The 25,450-nt window shown below is 52.7% G+C and overlaps 1 protein-coding gene across 5 annotated transcripts in view; it reads left to right on the forward strand.

The window, feature by feature from the left end:
- The window catches only part of PDE10A (phosphodiesterase 10A), a 599,454-nt gene that overhangs the window by 292,600 nt on the left and 281,404 nt on the right, over positions 1-25,450 (forward strand). For 3 of the 5 annotated variants that reach the window (XM_053904295.1, XM_053904296.1, XM_053904297.1), the window contains exon 1: positions 14,208-15,165. The exons of the other annotated variants lie outside the window; for them this stretch is intronic. In XM_053904295.1, the coding sequence (XP_053760270.1) occupies positions 14,307-15,165 (859 nt within the window). In that variant the 5' untranslated portion in view covers positions 14,208-14,306. Of the gene's footprint in view, positions 1-14,207; positions 15,166-25,450 lie in introns of those variants that run through there. 5 annotated transcript variants of the gene reach the window in all.

Here is a 25,450-nt window from a genome sequence, read left to right on the forward strand (position 1 = left end):
GGAGGGCTGCCTGGGGGGCTCGGTCTGTTAAGCGTCCATCTTCGGCACAGGTCATGATCTCGTGGTCCATAGGTTTGAGCCCCGTGTGAGACTCTGTGCTGACAGCTCAGAGCCTGGAGCCTGCTTCAGATTCTGTGTTTCTCTCTCTTACCACCCCTCCCCCACTTGTACTCTCTCTCTCTCCCTCTCTCTCAACAATAAATAAACATTAAAAAATATATATATATTTAAATATAAATATATATAAAATATAAATATTTAAATATAAATATATATAGTATAAATATATATAATATATATTTTAAAATATATATATAAAGAATCGTCTAGAAACATATGAAAGGGGGGATATTTTAATTTGAAGACTATGAGATCCTTGAATGCTCAACTCCGGGAAAATGTATGAACAGAAATGCCTTCAACAGGAAAGAAGAGAGACTAAAACCTAAAGGAGCCAAGTACACAGCGTGAATAATTGCGAAACAAAAGAAAAAACTGGAAGAAGGGAATCCTACACAACGGGAACTAATACATAAAGTAAGAGAATCTGGAGGCAAATGCATGACCTGATTCTTTTTTTTTTTTTCAGTGTTTATTTTTGACAGAGAGCATGAGTGGGGGAGGGGCAGAGAGAGAGGGAGACATAGAATCCGAAGCAGGCTCCGAGCCGTCAGCGCAGAGCCCGATGCGGGGCTCGAACCCACAAACTGTGAGATCACGACCTGAGCTGAAGTCGGACGCTCAACCGACTGAGCCACCCAGGCGCCCCGAATGATTCTTTGAAACCACAGTGGCCACAGAGGCCAGAGCGGTGGGTGGAGGGTCTCAGGATCTCAGCGGGGTCCGCGTCACCCCACCATACCACAGTCACTCCTGCCCTTCGGGGACCTAGGTTTTAACCCTCATCCTTCCAAAACCAGCAGAGAAGACACGTGGATCAAACGCATGAATAAATAAAGACACGTAAATAAGTAAATAAGTAAAATTTAACAGCTCTGCTTTTCTCATTTTTGGAATCGATCTTTCTGCGCCAAAGTGGAGTTACAGACCCCTGACTTTTGTGACCCCAGTGCTGCATCAGCGTTCAGGCAGAGACCGCTCCCTCCTGGGGGATCTGTGTGAACTTCACTCGTCATGACAACACCCTTTTCTCCTTCTTCAGTCTTGTCTGTTGGAGAGTTTGAATTTTCACCAATCATACCTCCTTCAGGGTCCTGCTGTACCCGGTGACGGCTTATTTAACAAACAAATCATGATTTTGTCCCCTTTCAATTTTTTCGCCATCCCAAGCTCATGGACTGCCACTGGTCTGGGCTCTCTGGAAGCTTCTAAACAACAGCCCAGAACTTGCTCCATTTAGTGTGTGCTCCTGTTTAAAAACCATGTACCCTGATTTTGGATTTGTCTGTGGTTCCAAAACTTTCGATTCTAATTTTGTGACTGTGAACCTACACTTTTGCCACACCATCAGGATTTACCCCCAGCAAATAGAATTCACATACCGCTCCGTCTTCTGGCCCACACGACTACATTCATGCCGTCACAGCGCCAAGGAATTGGATCGCAATCCTTCTACCCTGCAGTGTTTGAAGAGAAAATGTGAAGTTTACAAGCCAAGATTCGAAAAAAAATTTTTTTTTAAGTCACTAATTATATTTTCTTCAGGGTGATACATTGCTCGGTGACTGTTTTCTGGGGAAGTTGAGGTAAAATGACAGCTCCGGGAAGTGTTAATTGGTTAGTTTCAGGTTTTTTTTTTTTTTTTTTTTACTTTTTTAACGTTTATTTATTTTTGAGACAGAGAGAGACAGAGCGTGAATGGGGGAGGGTCAGAGAGAGAGGGAGACACAGAATCCGAAACAGGCTCCAGGCTCTGGGCGGTCAGCACAGAGCCCAACGCGGGGCTCGAACTCACGGACCGTGAGATCATGACCTGAGCCGAAGTCGGACGCTTAACCGACTGAGCCACCCAGGCGCCCCAGTTAGTTTCAGGTTTAATTGCTAGGGGTGGGGGTGGGCCCGCTGCTGCTACCTTTTTTCAACCCACTGTTAAGGGCAAAGGGAAGGACTCTTCTCTATCCCAGTAGACGCTCACAACTCCAGTTGGCCACAGCGAATTGCCAGAGTCTGGTTCAAAAGCTTTGGTCAAGGGTTGGGGTGCCTGGGTGGCTCAGTCGGTTAAGCGTTAGACTTCCGCTCAGATTACGATCTCACGGCTCGTGGGTTTGAGCCCGGTGCCGGGCTCGGTGCTGACAGCTCAGAGCCTGGAGCCTGCTTCGGATTCTGTGTGTCTCCCCTCTCTCTCTCTGCCCCTCCCCTGCTGATGCTCTGTCTCTCTTGCTTTCAAAAATACATGAAAAAGAAAAAACAAAAAGCTTGGTCAAGGGGTGCCTGGGTGGCTCAGTCCGTTGGGCATCTGACTTCAGCTCAGGATGATCTCACAACTTGTGAGTTCCAGCCCTGCATTGGGCTCTGTGCGGACAGCTCGGAGCCTGGAGCCTGCTTCGGATTCTGTGTCTCCCTCTCTCTCTGCCCCTCCCCCACTGTGTTCTGTCTGTCTGTCTCTCAAAAATGAATATTAGAAAACAAAAAAACTTCGGTCAAGCTGAAAGACGTTGCTTTATACCATTGACCAGTTAGAGCTAGATGAGGGGCGATACCTTTATGCAGGTAATGAGTTTTCTGATAAGCTTTAGGAAATCTTTTTTGTACCTAGAATCAGTTTCTAAATCAAGACTCAAAGGGATATTTTAGTCATCTCCTTGTGCTCATCTCTCTGTTGAAGACTTACTTATGTTGGGCTTGTTGAAATCAGAGTTCAAAAATAAAAGCAGACTTGACCTGTGTTTTATAGTCACTTAAGAGATGGAGTTTGACAGAAAACAGATGGGTTGATTTTCAGAGGATGTATACTAACCCGGCTATAAACGAGAGTGATTTCATATGCACGCTTGCTTTCATATGGGAAGAGCATTTTTATTGAGCCCTGTGTAGCTGATCTCACCTTAATAAACAGAAATCCAGAAATACTGAATGTTAACATCCTGTCTTAGAGAATAAAGCACAAGATATATAACTAAAGGGGAAATCAAGAGCTCTAATTTGCCTGCTATGGCTGCTTTTCCTCAGGCTTATACTATGTGTGAAAAATCTACAAAATGGGCCTGCGTCCTAGCCATAAATGCTTCCACCTCTGAGGGCTGTTATGAGCAGTTATGGGGGTAAATGAATTGTGTCTTCTGAGCGCAGTCATAATGAACACAGGCATAGAGAGATACACAAAATAGTCGGCAGAATGAATAAGTCATTTTCTCCTCCTGGGTTGACTTAACTCACAAGTGGCCGTGTAAATGGTATTCAGGTCTTGGGACCAAGTGGGCAAAGCCCCTGGGCTGTATTTGTGCTCTTCAGGGCTTATAGTGCCCTGTGATCACTCTTGGGCTATTGTGCTCAGGGAATCCGTAAAAAAAATAAAATTACCCGGGTGCCTGGGTGGCTCAGTTGGTTACACGTCCGACTTCGGCTCAGGTCATAATCTTGCGGTTCGTGGGTTCGAGCCCCGCATCGGGCTCTGTGCTGACAGCTCAGAGCCTGGACCCTGCTTCAGACTCTGTGTCTCCCTCTCTCTCTGACCCTCCCCCGCTCATGCTCTGTCTCTCTCGGTCTCAAAAATAAAGAAACATTAAAAAAAAATTTTTTTTAATAAAAATAAAATCACGCAAGTTTACCAGTCTTGGGGAAAGAGGGTTAGGAAAGTAGTCAAAACAGTTAAAAATAGACGAGGGTTTCACTCTTGCCTATCGCTGGATGATACTCGCAGAAACAAGTCGACTCTGGGAATTTATAGCAAGCATCCCTTACTATTTATTCTTCAAAAACAGTGAACTTTTTGCCAAAACAGGGTGACGGAACACTGACACAATGGAAAACGTATGAAATTCGTCTCCTCACCGGGGTAGCCTAATCTGAAAGGGTATCAGGTACCTGGAGGCCACAGATACGTACAGGCGTCAGTAGCTAGCGAGAAAGCCACGCTATTGATCGTGTTGTCCGTGCGATCAGTAGACTCCTTGCACCTGTGAGAGGATACGATCAACTTCTCCTTCATATGCTGAGACTCTGCCGTAATCCATGGTCCCCCTGCCACTGTTAACGTCTCGTCGTGTTTGAACACATTTCTTCCCGTTCTTGCCCTGCGCCTAAGGCATGGGGAATGCTGGCCCCCTGGGCTGTTCTCAGGGCCCGGGAAGTATCTGCCTTCTCCACTCCCTGGAACCTGAACCGCTTCCCGTAAGCCTCCTTCTGCTAACTCCAGAAACTCGGAAAAGGAATTCAGAGGAAGACATTCACATTTAAATCAAGGTGATTATGTCAGGATTTGTCAATTATATGAGATTATTAGATAAAATCACAGTCATTTTTAACGTGGTTTTAATTTGTTCAATCCCATTAACACATTTTTTTAATGTTTATTTATTTTTGAGAGAGAGCGAGAGAGAGAGACAGCATGAGCGGGGGAAGGGCAGAGAGAGAGGGAGACACAGAATCCGAAGCGGGATCCAGGACCTGAGCCAAAGTCTGACGCTTAACCCACTGAGCCACCCAGGCACCCCTAATTCCATTTGTTTTTTAAACCAAGCGAGAGAATTTTTTCGAATGCGCATGTTAACATTTCTAAACTTTCGGTATCAGATGAGTTGCCTGTGAGTGAATGACGGTCCCCTGCAGTGCTCGGCGTGCCTGTGACGAGGCCTTGACTCCACGGAGGGGAAAACGGTAACCGTGATAGAAGTGCCTTCGAGACGCTCCTCCCCCTGTATTTCGCTCCGCTGCGTTTTCTGATGGCTCGGGTTAGGAAGTGTGTTAGGGGTATGGCGGTGTGTATACCACAAGACACGCGTCCTGGGATCTAGACACTCACTTGGGGAGCAAGGCTCACCCTCGCACCGTTTGGAAGGACAGGATGGACACGGTCTCACCCAGCCTGCAAATTACTTCCCATCGGAAGCTTTCTCTCTCTGATACGAGACAGGCCACCGTCACCATCCGTGTGTGGCAGGATTCTTCCTGGCCCCCTGCCAGGTGGCAGAGCTGGGGCAAATACAGCCTCCAGATGTTACCTTCCCGCCCTGTTTGACCGCAAGTGGATAGACTTGGACTTGGGCCAGCTGGGGCCATTCACAAATGGCCGGTGTCATTTGGAAAGCAACAGCAGCAAACTGTCGCTGCTGCGGAGGCTTGCTCGGCGGGTCCTTCTGTAGAGTGGGCACGTGCCTGCTGAGGGGCACACTCCTGCCCCTCAGCCCGAGGCTCTCCGTGCACAGCCGGCTGACATCTCATAAGTAAAAAGTAAGACGGAGAATTATCATGGAGATTTCAAATCAGGAGGGTATGTTTGGCTTTTTGGTATATTTTTTAAACTCGGGTTGATAAGCCAAAAAATTGTTTTTTCTTACTGATAGCATTGATGGTGGGTGATGTGAGTGGGGTCAGGGTCCTTATGGAGGATTATTTTGAACACTGACAGTCATAATGCAAGGTAATGTACCAGGGGCGCAAGACTCCTAGGTAGAGATCTCTGGAAACTTCCAGTGGAAATTTCTACCAGAATGCAGTGCTAGGAGGGAGAAGGAGAACAGTAAATTTTCATGCACGCCACTGGATTGCAATAATCTGACTGGAGACCTGCCGTCAGTGAAGAGACAGGTGAAATTTGGTAGAGGACAGATAGGGAGATTCCTTGTGCAACTTCAGGAAGTCAGAGATGAAATTGGGCCAAGCCCAGTTTTATTGCTAAAGCGGTGAATTCAGGACCCTTCCAGTGGTTGGCCTGTGCCCATACTCACTGGCTATTCTGTTATTTTATTTTATTTTATTTTATTTTATTTTATTTTTTAAATTTACATCCAAGTTAGTTAGCATATAGTGCGACAATGATTTCAGGAGTAGATTCCTTAGTACCTCTTACCCATTTAGCCCATCCCCCTTCCAAAACCCCTCCAGCAACCCTCGGTTTGTTCTCCATATTTAAGAGTCTCTTATGTGTTGTCCCCCTCCCTGGTTTTACATTATTTTTGCTTCCCTTCCCTTATGTTCATCTGTTTTGTATCTTAAAGTCCTCATGTGACTGGAGTCATATGATATTTGTCTTTCTCTGACTAATTTTGCTTAGTATAATACCTTCTGGTTCCATCCACATAGTTGCGAATGGCAAGATTTCATTCTTTTTGATTGCCGAGTAATACTCCATTGTATACATATACCACATCTTCTTTATCCATTCATCCATCGATGGACATTTGGGCTCTTTCCATAATTTGGCTATTGTCGATAGTGCTGCTATAAACACTGGGGTGCATATGCCTCTTTGAAACAGCACACCTGTATCCCTTGGATAAATGCCTAGTAGTGCAATTGCTGGGTCATAGGGTAGTTCTATTCTTAGTTTTTTGAGGAACCTCCATACTGTTTTCCAGAGCAGCTGCACCAGCTTGCATTCCCACCAGCAGTGCAAAAGAGATCCTCTCTCTCCGCATCCTCGCCAACATCTGTTGTTGCCTGAGTTGTTCATGTTAGCCATTCTGACAGGCGTGAGGTGGTATCTCATTGTGGTTTTGATTTGTATTTCCCTGATGATGAGTGATATTGAGCATCTTTTCATGTGTCGGTTGGCCATCTGGATGTCTTCTTTGGAGAAGTGTCTATTCATGTCTTTTGCCCATTTCTTCACTGGACTATTTTGGGGGGGGGTGTTGAGTTTGATAAGTTCTTTATAGATTTTGGATACTAATCCTTTATCTGATATGTCATTTGCAAATATCTTCTCCCATTCTGTTGGTTGCCTTTCAGTTTTGTTGACTATTTCCTTCACTGTGCAAAAGCTTTTTATCTTGATGAGGTCCCAACAGTTCATTTTTGCTTTTGTTTCCCTTGCCTCCTGGAGACGTGTTGAGTAAGAAGTTGCCGTGGCCAAGATCAAAGAGGTTTTTGCCCGCTTTCTTCTCGAGGATTTTGATGGCTTCTTGTCTCACATTGAGGTCTTTCATCCATTTTGAGTTTATTTTTGTGTCTGGCGTAAGAAAGTGGTCCGGGTTCATTCTTCTGCATGTCGCTGTCCAGTTTTCCCAGCACCACTTGCTGAGTGAAGAGACTGTCTTTATTCCATTGGCTATTCTTTCCTGTTTTGTCAAAGATTAGTTGGCCATTCGTTTGTGGGTCCATTTCTGGGTTCTCTGTTCTATTCCATTGATCTGAGTGTCTGTTCTTGTGCCAGTACCATACTGTCTTGATGCTGACAGCTTTGTAATACAGCTGTGGCTCTTCCGTTTGGAACAACGAAGCCCTATTGAAAGATTGTTTCATGCTGGGAGCATAATGAGGATGCAAATGAGCTGTCTGGAGAGGACATCCCACTTTTTTGACTTTACCTTTGTTGTTGGGTACAATATTAATCCGTGCCACACACGGGTGCCTGAGTGGCTCAGTCGGTTAAGCACCCGACTTCAGCTCGGGTCATGATCTCACAGCTCATGAGTTTGAGGCACACATCGGGCTAGGTGCTGACAGCTCGGAGCCTGGAGCCTGCTTCAAATTCTGTGTCTCCCCCTCTCTCTCTATCCCTCCCCAGCTTGCATTCTGTCTCTGTCTCTCAAAAATAACTAAACATTAAAAAAAATTTAATTAGTGCAACACACAAACACAAAGTTATTAAACCCCAATTTCTGAACCAAAGGAAATGAATGTGTCCAGAGATTATGGAAGATATGTTGTGTCCACTTCTTTCTCTAACTGCCTGCCCAATACATGCTGGCTCCTAACAGATTTCTCTGGCTCTGTCCAAAGTCCGATATCTCTGAACACGAAGGCTGCTTATCTTTCGGCTTCTGTAGTTATTTTTTTCTTAAAAAAATTTTTTTTTAATGTTTACGTACTTTTGAGACAATGCGAGAGACAGAGTGCAAGCAGTGGAGGGGCAGACAGAGGGAGAAACAGAATCTGAAGCGGGCTCCAGGGTCTGAGCTGTCAGCCCAGAGCCCGATGCGAGGCTCCAACTCATGAACCGTGAGATCATGACCTGAGCCGAAGTCGGACGCTTAACCGACTGGGCCACTGAGGCGCCCCTGTAGTTGTTTTTTTCTTATATGGGTCCATTTCCAAGGATCTCATATACAAAGTTCTAGGTATAGCTCCCGTGTAACCTGCTGCTTTAAGAGATACTGGATGTGTGTGGACCAGCAAGTCAGGCTGGCTGTGTAGACAAGGGCCTTCTGCCTCATAAGTCCAAATCCTTGGGATATTGCCTGGGAACTGTGTGTCTGACTTTGTAGAATGCACACCAGCGTGAAACCTTCTCTCTCCTTTTCCTCTGGGCACTTTAAATAAGAGAAACTCAGGGAGAAATGGGTCTTTATAAGTCAGGGTCAGAGCAATTCATCCATGTGGATGAACTTGGCCTCCCCGCATGCCCTTAAATGCCTGTCCAATCCTGGTCTAGACTGGCACACAACTCAGAGTGCCCACTTGTGCCCCAGGCCATGGCTGGTTTCTCCTCCTCCTCCTCTTCCTCCTCCTTCTTTTCTTTTTTGAGATGAACAGAAAAGAATTCTCTGGATTCAGTGAGCCATTTTTTGGTCCTTATTTTTGAGACAAATCTGGAAGAGCCAACAATTTTTCTTTTCCCCAAAAGTGCATCAGACTCCTTGAATAAATACCAAGGTTCATTGTAAAAATATGGGTATTGTACTACAATAATGTTTACAAGGAAAGGATTCCCAAGCCACGGATGAAGACATGCTTAACGTTAACAATCCACACGGTGATTTGTGCTGGCACCAATGTCCTCCTCGTGGTGGGGCAGACTCAGTAGGAACTTTGGTGACCTTTCTCTAATTTATCATTAATTAACTTTATTAATTGAAGCCATTCCCTAGCCTACCTTTTTATCCTGCATGCCCCCTGTGGTCACTTTCTATTTAAATGCTTTCACTGGGCTGTGACTGTCTTAAAGAAGTATTTCTTTCTTTTGGGAATTTCTTTCTCTTAGGTGTATGTGTGTGTGTATGTGTGTGTGTAGCCATACAAATAATTCTCTCGTACTGTGCGTCTTGGACTCTTCAAACATAGTCTCAGATGTCATTGGTATCTCTGACTTGTGGTTCCACTTTGATAGCAGTGTTGATTGTTTAGACAGCACTGGTTATTATTTAAACACAACATGGTTATATTCTAGTTTGCACGTTTTTAAGACATGATGGCTACTTCAGCAGGCTACAGATCACAGTGGATCTCTAAAGCGATTTGATATTTTTTTTGAACGGAAACAGCTTCAGAATCTAGTTCGATGTCATAACACAGCAGTGTTATGTAAGAGTTAATGCTTACATGGTTATCACCGGAACTTCGTATTGATTACATAACCACAACAGTTCTTTGTCACGGCGGTATCCTCAGGGCTGGATGCTCATTAGACGTTAAGCAGAGCCTATTTTTTAGGAGGGAATTAAATGCTTTGCTTTTGATTAATGAAAATTTCCACTTGAATCTTATGTATCAAGAAACACCCTGAACCCTCTTTACGGAAGGTATGGACACTTAAGAAGATTTGCTTGGAATATTAATGGTCTAATAATCTGCCTAAGATCAAAAATATTCTCATCGAAGAGTAAACACTATTTTGATTTTTTTTTATTAAAAAAAGGTTTTTTTTTTACATTTATTCATTTTTGAGAGACAGAGAGAGACAGAGCACAAGCGGGGGAGGGGCAGAGAGAGAGGGAGACACAGAACCCGAAGGAGGCTCCGGGCTCTGAGCTGTCAGCACAGAGCCCGAGGAGGGGCTCGAACTCACGAGGGGTGAGATCATGACCTGAGCCGAAGTCAGACGCCCAACCGACTGAGTCACCCAGGCGCCCCACACTATTTTGATTTTTTAAATGTGAAATAATATACTGGTTTTTACTTGTTTTCTAACGTAAGGCAATATAAAATTGTACTTTGTTTTACAGTTAATTAGATTGAATTCATAAAAAAATGTAACCTGAAGATCTAGGAATATGAAGGGTAGCTGAAGAAATTGTCTTTTAAATCATCTTTGTCTATTTTCAAGACCGTGCCATCCAGTGGACTGACTTTATAATAATATTTTCTTACTGAAATTATAATGACCTTTGTTTTTTAGGCTGGACTACAACAATACTGTAAGAATGCATCCCTCACTTAAGTCAAGATTTGTTAACATCAACACTAACAGACATTTGTAAGCAGTGAGCATGCAGGTGGAAGGTAGGGGAGCAATCATTGAGCACCTACTGTATGATGGCCTTTATTAAAGGTTATGAGTGGTAAGGGTAGCAGGACACTGACTTCAAACTTTAAAACAGAATTGTCGATGCAAATTATACACGCATTACATGTCTTAGGAGATTTAATGCAAAATATTCATATGTGCTGATAAAAACACATCGGTCTCAGGAGTCTACCCCGACACAGCTATGGTGGATTAGGGATGAGGAAAATCGAAGGAGGCTTCCCGGAAAGACAAACTTAGAACTCGTAGCGGGGCAGTTGGTGGGTTTGGGAGGTCGTGAGTAGATGCCTGACAGCTGAACTCCATTTTTCACATGCCAGATAATCACTAATAAATTATTTCATTAGAATGCAGAGCGTTGTTGGGATGACATATCACACCTGGGGGACATACAAATTGATAATTTACTAGCAATTAAATTGAAAATCGGATTGTAAAACCCACATGTTTCTTTTGGGCGTGGGAGCAAAGCTACCTGCTTATTAATTATTTTGCTCCGATAACCATGTACTTCTGTAAGTCATAAAATTTAAAATCAAGGTAAATGTGTCAAAGAATGTGTCTTTTTCATAGACTTTATCTGTGTAAGTAGATGAGTTTAATATTTAATCAACCTTTAGTTTCTGTCTTTCTAAAGAAATATTTGAAAAGAAAAAGCAGGTTATTCAATCAGTTGACAATGTGAAGTTTACAGCTGTCAGCACTAGTAACAAAAGTTGTTAAATGAAATGAATTAAGACACTGGCCTGCCTGTTGACCAAAATTTAATGAAATAAAAACCATATTTATTATAAATTTAACTTTCAGGCTACTAAAAGGAGTGGATGGTTATTATAAAGAAATTTCACAGTTTTAGGAGGAAATCATTTAAAAAATACCTTAGGCTCTACCTTGACCCACGTTTTAAGATCCTTTTAAGAACAAATAAATCAAATTAGATGATAAACAGGCAGATACTGAAGCAAGCATAAGGTTTCATTACCAATATAAACTTCTTTCCTGATCATTCTTCTTGGTGAAGGGCAGAGACAAATGCTTTTAACATTGATCATCATAATTCTGGCAACTTAGTAGCGTTAACTGCCTTCCTAATGTTATTTTAGTTTTTATGCTTTGCAGTAGGCTAGCATTTTCTCAGTTGAAAATGAGGAAAGTTGTTTATTTCACAAAGAGCACTGTGCTGGCGTGAATCCCGTGCCCCTGGAGTTACAACTAATAATTTCCGTCGTGTTTAAATTGCACTGCAATCTGGTAACATTTGGACATGTAACTACATCGCAGATTTCATGGGGACTATTGGGACGCGGCGCTCACTGAATTTGGGGCCAATGTGTTTATTCATAAAAGGTTTGGAGTACCAAATGTTTAGTGACATCTTTCCCCTTTTCTGATATATCACTAGCGAAGTTCAAAGGGAAGGAAAAGAATGCGCCAGAAACACATTCCACAGGTGTTGCAACACCTGAACACAAGGGTGAGTGACAGAGCGTTTACATCCGCGGGTTTGCAATTTACATCTTGGAGTAAACAAGCTTTCCTGAAGAAAGGACACGTGACGCGGTGCCTGCTACACTTATGTTAACAGAGCCCAACTCCAGCATTAAGTGGGGAGTTACTTAACCCGTGTAATCGGTAGTCTGTAAACACCTCCTCAGCGTGTTCCTTTTCCGTTGTCATGCTTTGTCATTTTTGATTTGTCCAGGAAATGCGTGCCTTCCAGCAAGCGTTTGGAGGAAAGAAGGACGGAAAATAGAATGAAGTTTGATGCCAGAAAAGGGTTAGAGAAAACACTAAAGTTTGCGTTCTGATTTAAAAAAGACCCAGAGAGCAAGTATTTGATGGTTCCCGCCCCGCTTCCCGCGCCCATATGGAGGCTTGTATTCGAATTACTTGTACATTTTCTTATAATGGGAAGGTCACTTTAATCGCTCCAAAAGGCAACAAAAGAAACGTAACCGACAAGAAGAAAAGTTTGGCGCGTAAAAGAACGAACAGCAAACACTTCGAGGAGAGACGCGTGCCCTCGAGCCCTGGGGAGACCCTGCCCGCGAGGCCAAGTCCGCAGCGGGTGCGGAGTCCCGACGCCCACGAGAATCCCGGAGTCCGGGTCTGCGCCTCTCCGATGCGACGGCCCGGAGGCTTCGGCACCAGACCCGGCAGCATTGTTCTAGTTTTTTCTTCGTCGAAAAAAAAGCAAAGGCAGCGGTAAAAATACCCACTCTGCAAGGTAAGAGTCACCAGAATCTTTTTCCGGTTTCGAAAATTTAGGGATTACGATCCAGTGAGAGCCAGGGCTTGACGCCCGCTTCGGGCAGCGCTCCGCGTGCGCCCCGCGGTTGCTGAAACGCCCACAGCCTTTGCTGGGAGAGGGGAGTCGCATCAAGTCCCAGGCGCCCCACTTGCCCAGTCTGGTGCAAATACAAATATGTCCTTTCCCACTGTGGGTGTCTGGATGGGAGTGGGGAAGAAGCAGGGACTAGGGAAGGATCTGGAGCACGCTTCAAAATAAAAACACCTGGAAGCTGGACGGTCGGAAGAAGCCATGGAAAGCGAGAAACGCCCGGCTGCAGGGCGCGCCCCGGGCCCTGTGTCAGCCACGCGGCCGCACCGCCGCGCACGCCTTGCGCTCAGGTGCCCGCCCTGCCCGTCGTGCAAGTTGGGCTCCGGTGCGCGCGCTCCACTCCCGGGAAGGGGACCTGGTCGAGGGAGTCTGGACAGCCCGTCCCTCCGTGGGGCAGCAGGCCTGTCGCCCCCCTGTCGGACCCCGAGTGCATTGGTGACCCCGCGCAGCGCGCCTTCCCGCACGCAGGCACCTGCGCATCAGTGCGCTCGGGCGCTTGAACTTCCCAAACTTCTGGCGGCTTCTTGTTCTGAGCGCCCATTGGGCGGCTCATTTCCCGTCGGCAGCAACTGTTTGGATTCGGGCTGGGAAGGAGGGAGCGGGGGTGGGGTGGGTGATGTTGTGCAAAAGAGCCGCAGGTGACGAGGCGGTCCTCAGGGCTTTGGGGTGACCATCTTACAGTGTTTCTTTTTTGAGCCACAGTTTGCCCTGTCCATTCTCTGACCTCACCCGGGGCAAACTGGGCTGTGCACACCAAGTTCGTTCTAAAGTGTGTATCGCAAAGGGAGTCGCGGGGATGGACAGACTTACTAAATCTTAGTTTATGGGAAACACTGTGCGTTGATTTAAACTCCAACCAAACGTCCGAGTTTGAACTCCTCTCCCGGGAGCTCTGAGCCCAGCTCGGTCGGAGCTGCTGGCCAGCCACCAGGAGGGTTCCCTGGCTCGGGCGAGGGGCAGGCCGACGTGGCTTGCCCAGCGGAGCACAGCTGCTGGCGCAGCTGCTGGGCGGCGGATTTAGAACCCGGAACACCAGACCCAGATGTGACGACGCCCCGCAGAGACGCAGGAGCTCCCCCGCCCCCCACCCCAGCCAGGACGCCCGGCGTCCGCAGAGGCCCGCGGGGGTGCGGGGACCCGGCGCCGGGGGACCCAGCGGCGGCGGGGCGCGCTACGTGGGCGCGGGCGCGGGCGGCGGCGGTGGCGTGGGGAGCGCCCGCTCCGCCAGTGGGCGTCTTCTGCAGCCGCCGCCGCCGCCGCCGCCACCTCCTCCACGGGCAGCGGCACTGCGGCGCTTTTCTCCGCTGCTTTCGAGCAGTCGCCGAGGCTCGGCCGCCGGAGCGCGCACAAACCACGCCACGCTTGCAGGCAGCGTCTCCGCGGCCCCTCGCCCCGGCCGGGAGCACGCCGATCGCGCGCGCCAGCCGGCCGCCGGGGACTCGCGCCCGGCCCCAGGTCCTCCCGCACCCGGAGCGGGACGCCATGTGAGGACTGGGCCGCGAGGGGCGGCGGAAGACCGGAGAGGAGCACCGGACCCGCGCTCGGGCCGACCGGCCGGGGAGGGCAGGTCCCGCGGGGGCGGAGCCCGCCGAGTCCGGGCCCGCGGCGCGCCCCTCCCGCCGGCGGCCGGCCCCGCCGCGCGGCCCGGGGAGGAGGGCCATGGCCAGCCCCGCGGAGCCGCTCGCTCCCCGCCCCCAGGCCCCCCTGCCGGCGGCCGAGGACGAGCCCGGCCCCGGCCCCGGCAAACTCCGCCCGGAGCCCTGGCGCGGCGCGGCCGGCGGGGGGAGCGCGGCGGGCCCGGGCCCGGCCCCCGAACGGCCTGGCCGTGGCCGGGCCGAGCGAGCCGCGCCCCCGCGCCCGCCCCCCTCCTCCGCAGGCCGCGCCGGCCCCGCCGGGGGCCCGGGCGCCCCGTGTGCGCGCGGCGGCGGCGGCGGCGGCGGCGGCTGGGTCTCGGCCCGCGCTCCCTTCGCGCTCGCCCTCTCCTCCCCTGTCCCCTCCTCCTCCTCCTCTCCATCTTCCTTTTACTTCTGGCCGCCGCCCCCCCCGCCCCCTCCTTCTCTTCTCCCCTCCTCATCTGCCTTTCACCTCCCCGTGCGTCTCCCAGGAAGGGAGGGCGCGGCGGCGGCGGCTGGAGGAGGCGGCGGCGATGCTGGCGGCGGCGGAGCCCCGGCGGCAGCTCGCTTGAGCGTCCCTCCCGGCGGCAATCCCCGCGGCGGCGGGCGGCGGCGGCTCTTCCTCTGCTCCGCGCTTCAGGGTTTGCTGCTCCCGGCCCGCGCCGGGCTCCGGCTCCCGCTCGGCCCGGCCGCCCGCCGCGCGGGCTCCCCCGGCTTCCCGGGCGCCGGCGGGGGCTGCCCCGGCCCCAGCCCAGGCGGCGGCGGCCGAACCCCGCGGCGGCCCCGAGGCGCCGGCTTCGCCCTCGCCGCCGCGTCGCCCCTGCTCTTCGGCTCCGACATGGAAGATGGACCTTCTAATAACGCGAGCTGCTTCCGAAGGTTGACGGAGTGTTTCCTGAGCCCCAGTAAGTGCCGGGCTCCTCGTTCCCCGCGGCCGGGGTTGGGGGGGGGGGACACTGGGCGCCCAGCGGGCTTCGCGGGGGGCTCGGGGCGCGTTGGTGGCGCGCGGGAGCGTCCGTCCGCGCCGGGACGCCCGGGTTTCCCAGGCTCCGCGCGCTTACCGGGGGGTGGGGTGGGGTGGGGGGGGGGGGACGACGGGTGACCGGGCAGGGCGGCGGGCGCCGCGCGGTGAGAGCGGGACCCGCCGCCGGCCTCGGGTCCCCCGGTGCTGTTTGTGGCCACACTTGCCCGGCACGTCGTCCTGGTCTCTACTCCGTGACCCCTTACGCCGGGCTCCTCTCTCCTTAGCCTGGGACCGGTGGGCTTGCGCTTGGGGGTCCCGCCCGCTGGGTCCCCGGGCCGAGGGAGGGCAGGCCGGGACCCCGCGCTCCGCGCTCCCCAAGGTGAAGGCAGTCGCGGTCCCCCGGGGTCGGTGTGGGCGCGGGGGCCGCTTCCCCCCCTCCCCGCCCCCCTGCAGTGACCCTGTTCCGGAGCCTGGGCTCGCAGAGTGAAACGGGTGCACCTCCGCCAAGAGTCCACTTTGTCTCCATCCTGGGCTTGAGCCGGTGCTTGGGCTGCTGAGGCAAGGACAATGGGGCGTTAGGGTGGAGGAGCAAGGCGCCGCCGGCTCGGACCCCCGGGCCGACCGCGGCCGCCCCGCCTCCCCGGCCCCGGGTGCGGGGCTGAGAGCGCGCGGGAGCAGGGGTGGTGGAAGGCGTGTCGCGGGGGAGGGGGGCAAGGCTGAGCAGAATAGTCAAGGCAGAGGTTTGCTAGAAGGCAGGAGGCGGGAGATGCCGAGGGAAGAGACACCCGGTGCGCGGAAGGGGGGATCGCCGTTGTCGCGGATGGAGGGCGAGCAAGGTGAGGGCCGGAGACCCGCGGCCGGGAGTGGGGGACGGCGGAGGTCGCGCCCGCGGGGCACCGGGCGACTCCGGCCCCGGCCGGGGTGGGCGCGGGTTTCCGCGGCCCTCAGCGCGGGGCCCGGGCGCCACCGTCCACCGCGTGCGCACCCGAGCCTTTGTCTGCTGCTCGCTGGGGAACCGCGTTTCCGCGGCGCCTGCTCTCGGCACACTCTCCAGGGTCGCCGTTTTGGCTTCTGGCTCCCGTCCGCCGCTCGTTCCCCAGCCCCGGCCGGTCTTCGCCTCTGGGCACTTGGGGTCCAGCCCTACCTCGCTGCCGGCACTTGTCTGGGTTCGCTGCCCGCCTGAGCGCCCCTGGGGTGCAGCCCCTGGGCCTGCGAGCGGGTCCTGCGCGGGCCCAGCAGCCCCCGGCGATCCCGCCCCCCGGGCGCGGGCGGTACCACCGCGGCCGCGTGGCCCAGTGGCCTCTCGCGCCGCGCGCGCCTCGGTCACCGGCTGCCGGCGGCCGTCTCTGCTACTTGCCGGCGGACCTGATAGGACGCCGGACGTGGGCCCTGGACTGCCCCCCGCCCCCGGCACCCCCCCCCCCCCCCGACTCCTCTAGCAGGCGTCTCCCCTTGTCTGACGTGCAGCTCCCCAGCTCCTCCAGCCCCCCCGCCCGCGGGTCGTGGTTGACTCTTAGATGCTCAGTTGGGGAGGGACGTGGTCTGGGCACGAGGGGCCGGGCCTGCTGCCCTTAGTTGCGGGCATTTTTTCTTACTGAAACGGACACCCATTTGCCCCGAATTTTTGGTGGGGTGAGCTCCCAGGGAGCTCTGAAGTGCGCTGGGTAAGCCATGGGCCTAGGACTGGGGTTCCTGTCTGTCCCCTTCCACCTGCACTGTGCGTTCTACATTAACATCTGCTTCTCACGTTTGGTAGCTGGAGTGTGTTGGGGGGGGGGTGGGGAAGGGAAGGTTACCTCCATTCATCTGGGATGAACACTGTTTTGGGGGAGAGGGGAGTGGTAAGAAGATGGGGGCAGGCGTTTAGATGGAACCGAGCTCTCGAAAATGTTGAGGTTTCTGTTTGTATGTTGCCCCTTACTGCAGTTTGTTACTTTGGGGTGGGGGCGTTTGCCAGGGATGTCTGGGGCGGTATAAAGATGAACAGTTCAGGCTGGCTGGGGCTGTCCTAGGGGGACCCAGCAGGCTTCCCCTTTGGAAGGACAGAAGACCTAGAGAAGAAAGCCATCAGGAGGGACCCACTCTGCCAAAAGTTCTGGCTGGGAGAAGACCGCGGATAAACACCCTCCAGAGTTGCTGGGATTTTGTCTTTGTGTATCTGTTTTCTTCCCCCTGACCAAGTCAGCGAGGAGCAGCCTGGGGTTTAAGTAAGAACAGGGGGCTATAAAAGGCTTCTCTGGGACATTACCTGGGTCGTGAGTATGAAGGGGCTGCTCTTAAGCAAAATCTCTTATTAGACCTGCCTCAGGCAGAAATGGGACGAGGTGGAGGGATGCCCAAAGGTCGGCGGTGGGTTTCTGCTCTGCTGCTTGTGGGGTCTTTGTTTCTGTCTCACTACAGGATAAACCACACCTGTCGAAACTGCCGAGTACCGAAATCTCGGCAGGCTTTTTTGATGTTTGTCGGTAAAAATGAGCCTTTTTGAAAAAAAAAATTCTGGATTCTCTAAGCATGTAAAAATGCGCAAATGTATACAGGTGTACCTTAATTGTTGTGTGCGTATTCCCTTTATTCCCTTTCCGGTTGGTCTCTCCTGGGTCTAACAGTCAAGTTGTCACGTAAAGGCTGCTGTGTCCAATTACTGTTTCTAGGAATGCGGGTTTCATTTCCGTCATCGTCAAAAAGCGAGTCGTGTTTGGAAGTTTGATATCCTGGTTCCGCTCCTGTCCATTTTGGCTGTGCGTTTCGGTTCCCACTGACTCACTGGTTCAGTCAGTAAATGCACAGAGCGTGTGCTTATTCAAACCTACTGCCGGTTGCCGGGGACTGCCCTGGCCGGGCCGTGTCCGCGAGGAGCCTCCTGGAGGCAGGTGTAGCATTGATGCCCAGCTCTAGAAGGTCAGTGGTCACAGGCCACCCTCTTCAAGCCATGCCCGACTCTCCCCCTCCCCCCTCGTCAGCCAACTACCTTCACGTGTTGACCTCTGACCTTGCCCTCAGGCTCCGGGCTTCAGCCCGTCACTGCTTGGAAAGTTGTTGGCTGGAGTAGAACAGAATCTCTGCACCTGGAGAATCCAGATTCTCCTAGAGAGAATGGAGAAGTCCACTTTGCCGCTGTGTGTGTGTGTGTGTGTGTGTGTGTGTGTGTGTGTGTGCCTGTGTGCGCCTGTGTGTGCAGAGGAGAGCTAAAAAGTCATGCTGCGATAGACCAGTATAAGCTGCAGTTTTCTGGAAAATACGGCTCCCCTTGCCTGCATTCGGTGCTGTGGTGGAAGGTGCCGGAGATATCCCTAGGGGGACAAGACTTGAGGACGTGCAGAAGTCTGGCAAGTCTCCTTCACAGATGCCCCTGTCTCTACAGCCGGGCCACTGCGAACGGTGCAGAGCTGTAGGAAGAGGAAGGTGCTGGCTGGTCAAAGAGGGGACGGAGGGAGCAAGGAAAATGACACGGCAGGTTTGTGCGTGCACTCCACACACGCGTCTCGGAGGTCAAGTCCGCTAACAGGCAGCCAACAGGTAAATATTGAGCCCCTACTGGGTGCAGGTTGTTGGCGAGAGATGAAAATAACGAGGACTGTTCCTTCAGAGGACTTGAAATACAGATCTGGATACGTCCCAAGACAGCCACTGGATACGTCCCAAGACAGCCAGCAAGGCAGAGTTGTGAATTTTTCCTGCCAGGCCAGGGTGCAGGTCATGGCAGAGCTCTGTCCCTGGAGACGACAGGGTCTGTTCTGGCCCGAGCACGTAGAAGGGCTTAAAAGCCCCCGGGGCCGAGCTGTTTAAACGGTGGGGAACCGTGTTGGCGCGTTAATTTAAATTTCGCAGCACTCCTTTTTTAGTTTCAAACGACCTACATGAACAAAGATAATCCCTGCAAATCTAAGTGAGAGACAGTGGAAACAGGAGAAGACCATGTCTTCCGTCGGTCTGGAGCCTTAACCTCAGATATTTTTATACATCAACCTTTTTGTATCCCTCAGGAAAAGACCTGCATTTCAATAAGATGAGTAAGCCCTGGCAGTGTAACAACGTGGTGACTGTGGTTGATAATACAGTGTTGCGGATTTGAAAGTTGCTAAGAATGTGGATCTCAAGGGGCGCCTGGGTGGCTCCGGCGGTCATGAGTTCGAGCCCCGAGTTCGAGCCCCGCGTCGGGCTCTGTGCTGACAGCTCGGAGCCTGGAGGCTGCTTTGGATTCTGGGTGTGTCTCTCTCTGCCCCTCCCCCGCTCTTTCTCTCCTTGTCTCTCAAAAAAAAAATGAATAAACATTAAAAACATTAAAAAAGAAATAAAAAAAGAATGTGGATCTCAAAAGTCCTTCCTTATCACAAGGAAAAAAAATGCACTGCACTAGATAGGTAAGCAAATGTTAGGGCTTTGTTTACTGTGAAAGCAGGTGAAACCTGGTGTGACAAACATTTCATCAATACATGGTTAATTTTTGTTTGTGTAAAAACAGTTCTTGCCATCTGAGAGAGAAAGAAAAAAACCATTTTCATGAAAAAGGAATATTTCTCCCTTAAAAGGAAAGCTCTTAGTTGTGATTCAAAACATTTTAATTTCCTTTTAAAATGTAAATCAGGCTCCCCCAGCTGATCTAAATTGGTGTAAGGGAAAACCCCCTAGTGATAGAGCAGCTCGAGATCTTACTGAGGAAACACGATGCCTAGCACTCTGATTTTATTTGTAGCATTTACCGCTTTCTGGAATTCTCTTGCTCATTTACTGCCTCGCTTGTTTATTATTGCCTGTCCTTCCAGTGCAGAAAGCAAGCTTGGTGAGAGCCTCAGGCAGGACCTCGGCTCTCTTGGTTGTATCCCGAGCCCAAGAGCGGCTGACGTACCTATCGAAGGCGCTCGCGTATTTATTTTGGAAATTCAAAGGTGAAAAAACCCAGAAAACAACATGGTGCTTGTGTAGAAGGAGCTTAGAAATTGAAGGCCACTCATTGAAAACTGACTTGGCCTTGGCCTCTGTCCTAGGGTGCCAGGAATCCGCCGTGCGTGAGACAGTCTTCGCTCTCGGGAGCACACAGCTCGCAGGAGGGACAGGCAGGGCTTGCGCACATGGTCATTGCCTGGCAGAGGCAGGACAGGATGTCCTGGGGACGGAGGGCTGAGCGCTTTCTGATTGGAGGGCCCTGAAAAGATCTCACCGAGGAGCCAGCAGGGGTCTGAGGCGGCGGGGTGCTTCCAGCCAGGGTCCCTGTGCGAGGGTGGCCCCGGGGCGTGGGGGAGCGAAGCCTTGGGGACCCAATGCTGGCCAGCCGAGGGCCCCATCCAGAGGCTGCTGTCAGAAAACAGCTCGGGGTGAGGCATGGGGAGGGGGTGGTGAGGAGAGACGCTTCTCCTGGGTTGACACTCGAGATGTCCTGCTTCTCCTTTAGCGTGAACCTCTCTGAAAGACCCCACGCCGGGAGGAGAGGTAAGGTAGAGAGGCAGGGAGACGCCGCGTCCTGTGGTTGCACTGGGCTTCTGTGTGACCAGGGTCCGGGGGCTGATGTCCTCTGCCAGTGAGGTCAGGCTGGAGGCCGAAGGGAGACCAGGAGCATGCACCTGGAACGGAAGCCTAGGGACTGGGTAAGGCAGATGGTTCCATTCTGGATTGGGAAGGGGTGTGTGTGAGAGAGAGAGAGTGAGTGAGTGAGTTCGGGGCTGGTGCTGGTGGTGGGTCTTTGCCCAGAGAAAAGGAAGAAACGAACCGGAAGCATCAGAATCGCCAACCTGCTCTTAGGTAAGCGCTGTGGTTGGTGATGGGGGTTTCTGACCGTAGGGTGCCTGCACTCTGTGGTGTAGACGCCAACCCATCAAGCACGCAAAGGAAAGAAACCCCATAGAGCATCAGAAGTGCCGAATATCACCAGAGCTACGCGTTAGGTTAAAATCCAGAGGTGCCGGGGTGGCTCCTTTAGTTCACGTGGCCTGTGGCGGTCTCTCTGGGGAGGGGACCTTCACCTGGGCTCTGAGCGGCCGGTGCGGCCAGGCGTGCAGTGTCCCAGGCAGAGGGAGAGGCAGGTTAGAGGACAGAATGAGGCGCGGGGGCACCCAGCAGAGCAGCAGAGCGGACGGAGCCCACGGGCCAGCGTGGGGCTTCGTAAGTTGGGGGGAAGTTGCACGTGGCTGTACCAGCGGGGGAAGGTCCTGGAAGGTTTTGAGCCCTTGGGGGTTGTGTGCTCTGATCTAAGAAGCCCGTTCTAGCTGTGGTCTGGTGAGTGAACGGAGGGGCTGTGGGGGAGACGGAGCGCACGTGGGCCACTGTGGTGGGCAGGACAGGAGACGGGGGTGGGGGGTGACAGCTTGGAGCTGGAATGTGGCTTCGGGAGGCGCTGGGAGGCAGAGTGAGCCGGGCGAGCGGTGGGATGGGTGTGTGGACAGAGGGAAAAGGAAGGGGCAGCCAGGACGGCCAGGGAGCGGGTGTTGTGTTCGGCAGCCTTAAGTCCGAGGTGCCTACGGCACCACTTAGTGGAGACGCTAAGAAGGCAGCTGGTGAGAAAAGTCTGGCAGTCGGAGGGTGGGTGCCCGGAGGGTGGGTGCCTGGATGGAGGCTGGGAGCAGAGAGTGGTCCTGGTGTTTACAGTCACGGGGTTGGCCCCCAGTGTGAGGGCGGCCGTGGCCCCAGTGCGAGCGTGGCCCCGGGGTCCCTGTGTGAGGGTGGCTTGGGGCTCCAGTGCGAGCGTGGCCCCGGGGGTCCCTGTGCGAGGGTGACCTGGGGGCTCCAGTGTGAGTGTGGCCCCGGGGTCCCTGTGCAGGGGTGGCCTGGGGCTCTAGTGCGAGCGTGGCCCTGGTGTCCTTGTGCGAGGGTGACCTGGGGCTCCAGTGCAAGCGTGGCCCCGGGATCCCTGTGCAAGTGTGGCCCCGGGGTCCCTGTGCAAGTGTGGCCCTAGGGTCCCTGTGCGAGGGTGGCCCGGGGACTCCAGTGTGAGCGTGGCCCTGGGGTCCCTATGCAGGGGTGACCCGGGGCTCCAGTGCAAGCGTGGCCCTGGTGTCCTTGTGCAAGGATGACCTGGGGCTCCAGTGCAGGCATGGCCCCGGGGTCCCCGTGCAAGGGTGGCCCTGGGGTCCCTGTGCGAGGGTGGCCGTGGCCCCAGTGCGAGCGTGGCCCTGGGGGTCCCTGTGCAAGTGTGGCCCTGGGGTCCCTGTGCAAGGGTGGCTTGGGGCTCCAGTGCAAGTGTGGCCCCGGGGTCCCTGTGCAAGGGTGGCCCGGGGGTTCCAGTGGGAGCATGGCCCCGGGGTCCCTGTGCAGGGGTGACCTGGGGGCTCCAGTGCGTGTGTGGCCCCGGGGCCCCTGTGCACTGTGAGGTCTTGCGAGCAGAGCTGGAGGAGTCCAGCCCAGACGGCTGTAGGTCGTGGTGGCTTCCCCCGTAGGGGGTGTGGAATGACACGGTGGCCGTTGTGAATGGTGACCTGCTGGGAGCCAAAGACACAGAAGACTGTGTCCCAGGAGCAGAAGGAAGAGCCATGGGAGGCCGGAGTGGGGGTTGAGGCAGAGAGGGGGAGAAACGCATCAGAACCGGCCCCACCCGCGTGGGAAGGGGGCACCGGAGAAGTCAGATGCCCCCGAGGTCAAGTACACGAGCACAGCCCCGGGGGGGGCAGACACGGAGGCCCGTTTTTGGGGGGTGAAGAGTCAGCGGAGACGAAGGCACAGGGCCCTCGAAGTCCTGAGGGCAGGAAAGGGGAGAGCGAGCCCCCTGGCCTCAGGCCTCACCCCGGCCGGGAGCGGAGAGCTGGCTTTTCTGCAGGTGGGACGGACACGACAATGTTACTGCCGAGGAGTTTGAAGAAAGGAGAAGGAACAGAGCAAGCCTGAGAGGAGGCGCGGAATGGAAGCGGGACACTGGTAGCTGCCTCTTCCCAGGTGGAGAGCTGCGGGAGGAGGCGTGGGTGCCGCGGGGCGTCAGGTGCAGGGGGGGCGGGAAACCGACAGGAGATGAGCCGCCCGGAGGGTCCCCGCGGGGCCCCTGTGGGGGGCAGTAGCTGGACAGTCCGCCCGGGAGGGGGTGACGAGAGCTGTTTAGGAGGAAGGTCCTGGGACTCCCGCTGGCCCGGTGACCGTGTGCGGAGAGAATTGCGGGAGTAAATGCACACGCTCGGTCCAGGCGCAAATACGTGGAACTATGAAGTGTGGACACTTTGGAGCTCTCAGTGCAAGTCCTGATGACGACTGCCCAGCAGGAAGAAGTTGGAGGAGGGGGGTCCTGCGGGTGGAAAGGTGTGGGGTGCCTGGAGCTGAGGGAGGGAAAGGTGCCCCAGAGATGGAAGGGCCTAGACGGAGGCCCAGGGGCGCAGGGTGGTTTGGTGCGAGGGCTTGACGCAGAGGAGAAGTGGGAGATCAAGCTGGCGTGACAGACTGGGCAAAGGCCGTCCAGTCTTCGTGTGGGGGTCACCCCGTGCTTATACCAGGGACGGGGTGGGAGGCGCCCAAGACCACCGTGTCATGCGGTCACCACGTAACAGGCAAATGTTCATCCAGCGTCTGTGTTCCCGTCGCTGTCCTACTCACTGGCGAAAACTGCATCTGCACAGAGCTCCTCCCTGCCTTCGGGGAGCTGCTGTCTAACACGGGGTCCGGGCAAGATCGGAAGCAATTATGACACCTTCTGGGCAGGGACCATTGGAGAGGGGTGCGCAGGTGAGAGAACGCTCTTTAACGGCATCATCGCCCACGGGACGAAGCTCTCTGTGCTGTGAGTCCCTCTCTGCCTCTACCTCGTCTCCCCTCCACTTCCTACAGGCCCAGACATCTCGGGGGCGGCGGGGGGGGGGGGGGGTGGCTCCGTCCAGTGGCCATCCGCAGGCCTCCCGGAATCCCCTCCTCGGTGTCCCCACCCCTCACCCCGCAATGCCGGGGACTTGTACTTTTCCACTTAGTGTTTGTCTCCCTGCCTTCCCGTGGGCAGGGAGCATGTTTCATTCATTCTCTTAACCTCAATGCCTAGTACATTGCCAAGCAATTAGACAATAGGTCTAATGAATAAGCAAGCGAAGGTGTTTAGGTGGGAGAGTGTGATCAAAATGGTCCTTTAAGAATGTTAATTTCCCCAGAAGGAAGGCAGTAATGAAATAAGTAATGTGGTTGTCCAGTTGTAGCATAACTTGAAGCATCATCTGATTCACTTTTTTTTTCCTATATCGTCCAAATACGCTCTTTGGCACCAATGACCGGGGCTTCTGAGTTACAGAGAACACAGCGTGTTCCTGCACCAGGGCCACCGGGGCGGTGAGCTCAGCACGAGCTGATGGGAAGGAGGGGGACGTGTGTGCAGAGCATTCTGGATGCCTCTGTTTTATTTCCTGAGGCAGTGATAAAAAGCTTTTTACTTCGACAGAAACATTTTCCACGCTAGCGAAGAGAAAGGGTTGCTTATGAAGTGCTGAAACAATGCCATGTGCTGGATATCATGAATTATTTATAAAACCGCAAGCACATTTGGACTTTTAAGAGTTGGTAAGTCCTGTGCGAGAAGCCATTTTGCACGAAGAGCGGGTCAGTCCGCCGGCAAAAAGCATCAGGAGTGTGTGGAATTCGAATCGAACGTATTTGTACGTGACGTAATTACGTGTTTCTGTGTTAATAGTTCCGGCAGCTTCCAAAATAAACATTTAAAACGATATCCACAAGGCTTGATTGCCGTGGCTCCCTAGAGTTGGTAATTGCGTATTTTATCATTGCTGTGAGGAGTCTATCCATTTTCAGAGTTTCTTTTTGTCCCAAGACCAGAAGTTTACTCTCAGAAACGTTCTTGTCTCATTGGTCATCGTGCCTTTTTGGGATAATACTCTTTGCGTCTCATGATTAAACCTATCCAATTATTTTAAGGCAGATTAAGGAAAGACCTCGTTTTAAAACCTCAGCAATTAAAACAATGTGGTAGTGACATGTGACTAGATAAACCAGTGCAACAGAATAGAAAACTCTTAAAACAGACCCAGACACATAAAGGAATTTAGACTATTTTAAAGTGTCATCTTTCTACAAGGAGTAAAAATAGACTATTGAATAAAATGGTTTGGGGACAACTAGGAAGTCATGTAGAAAAAACCAAAATTGTCCATTCTGGAAAGAAGCATTAACCGCTCGTCTCGCAGCGTAGGGCTGACTCCTTTGATACACAATGAACTCCAGGAAATGGTTAAGTGAAAGAAGTGAAAGAAAGTAAAAGAACCTAATAAAAAATAGTCAAAGGACACGAACAGATAGTTCCTAGGGAGAGAAATAAACGG

Source organism: Panthera pardus, unplaced genomic scaffold (genome assembly GCF_024362965.1).
Source record: "Panthera pardus isolate Hobbes unplaced genomic scaffold, ASM2436296v1 HiC_scaffold_17, whole genome shotgun sequence".
Classification (NCBI taxonomy): Eukaryota; Metazoa; Chordata; class Mammalia; order Carnivora; family Felidae; genus Panthera; species Panthera pardus.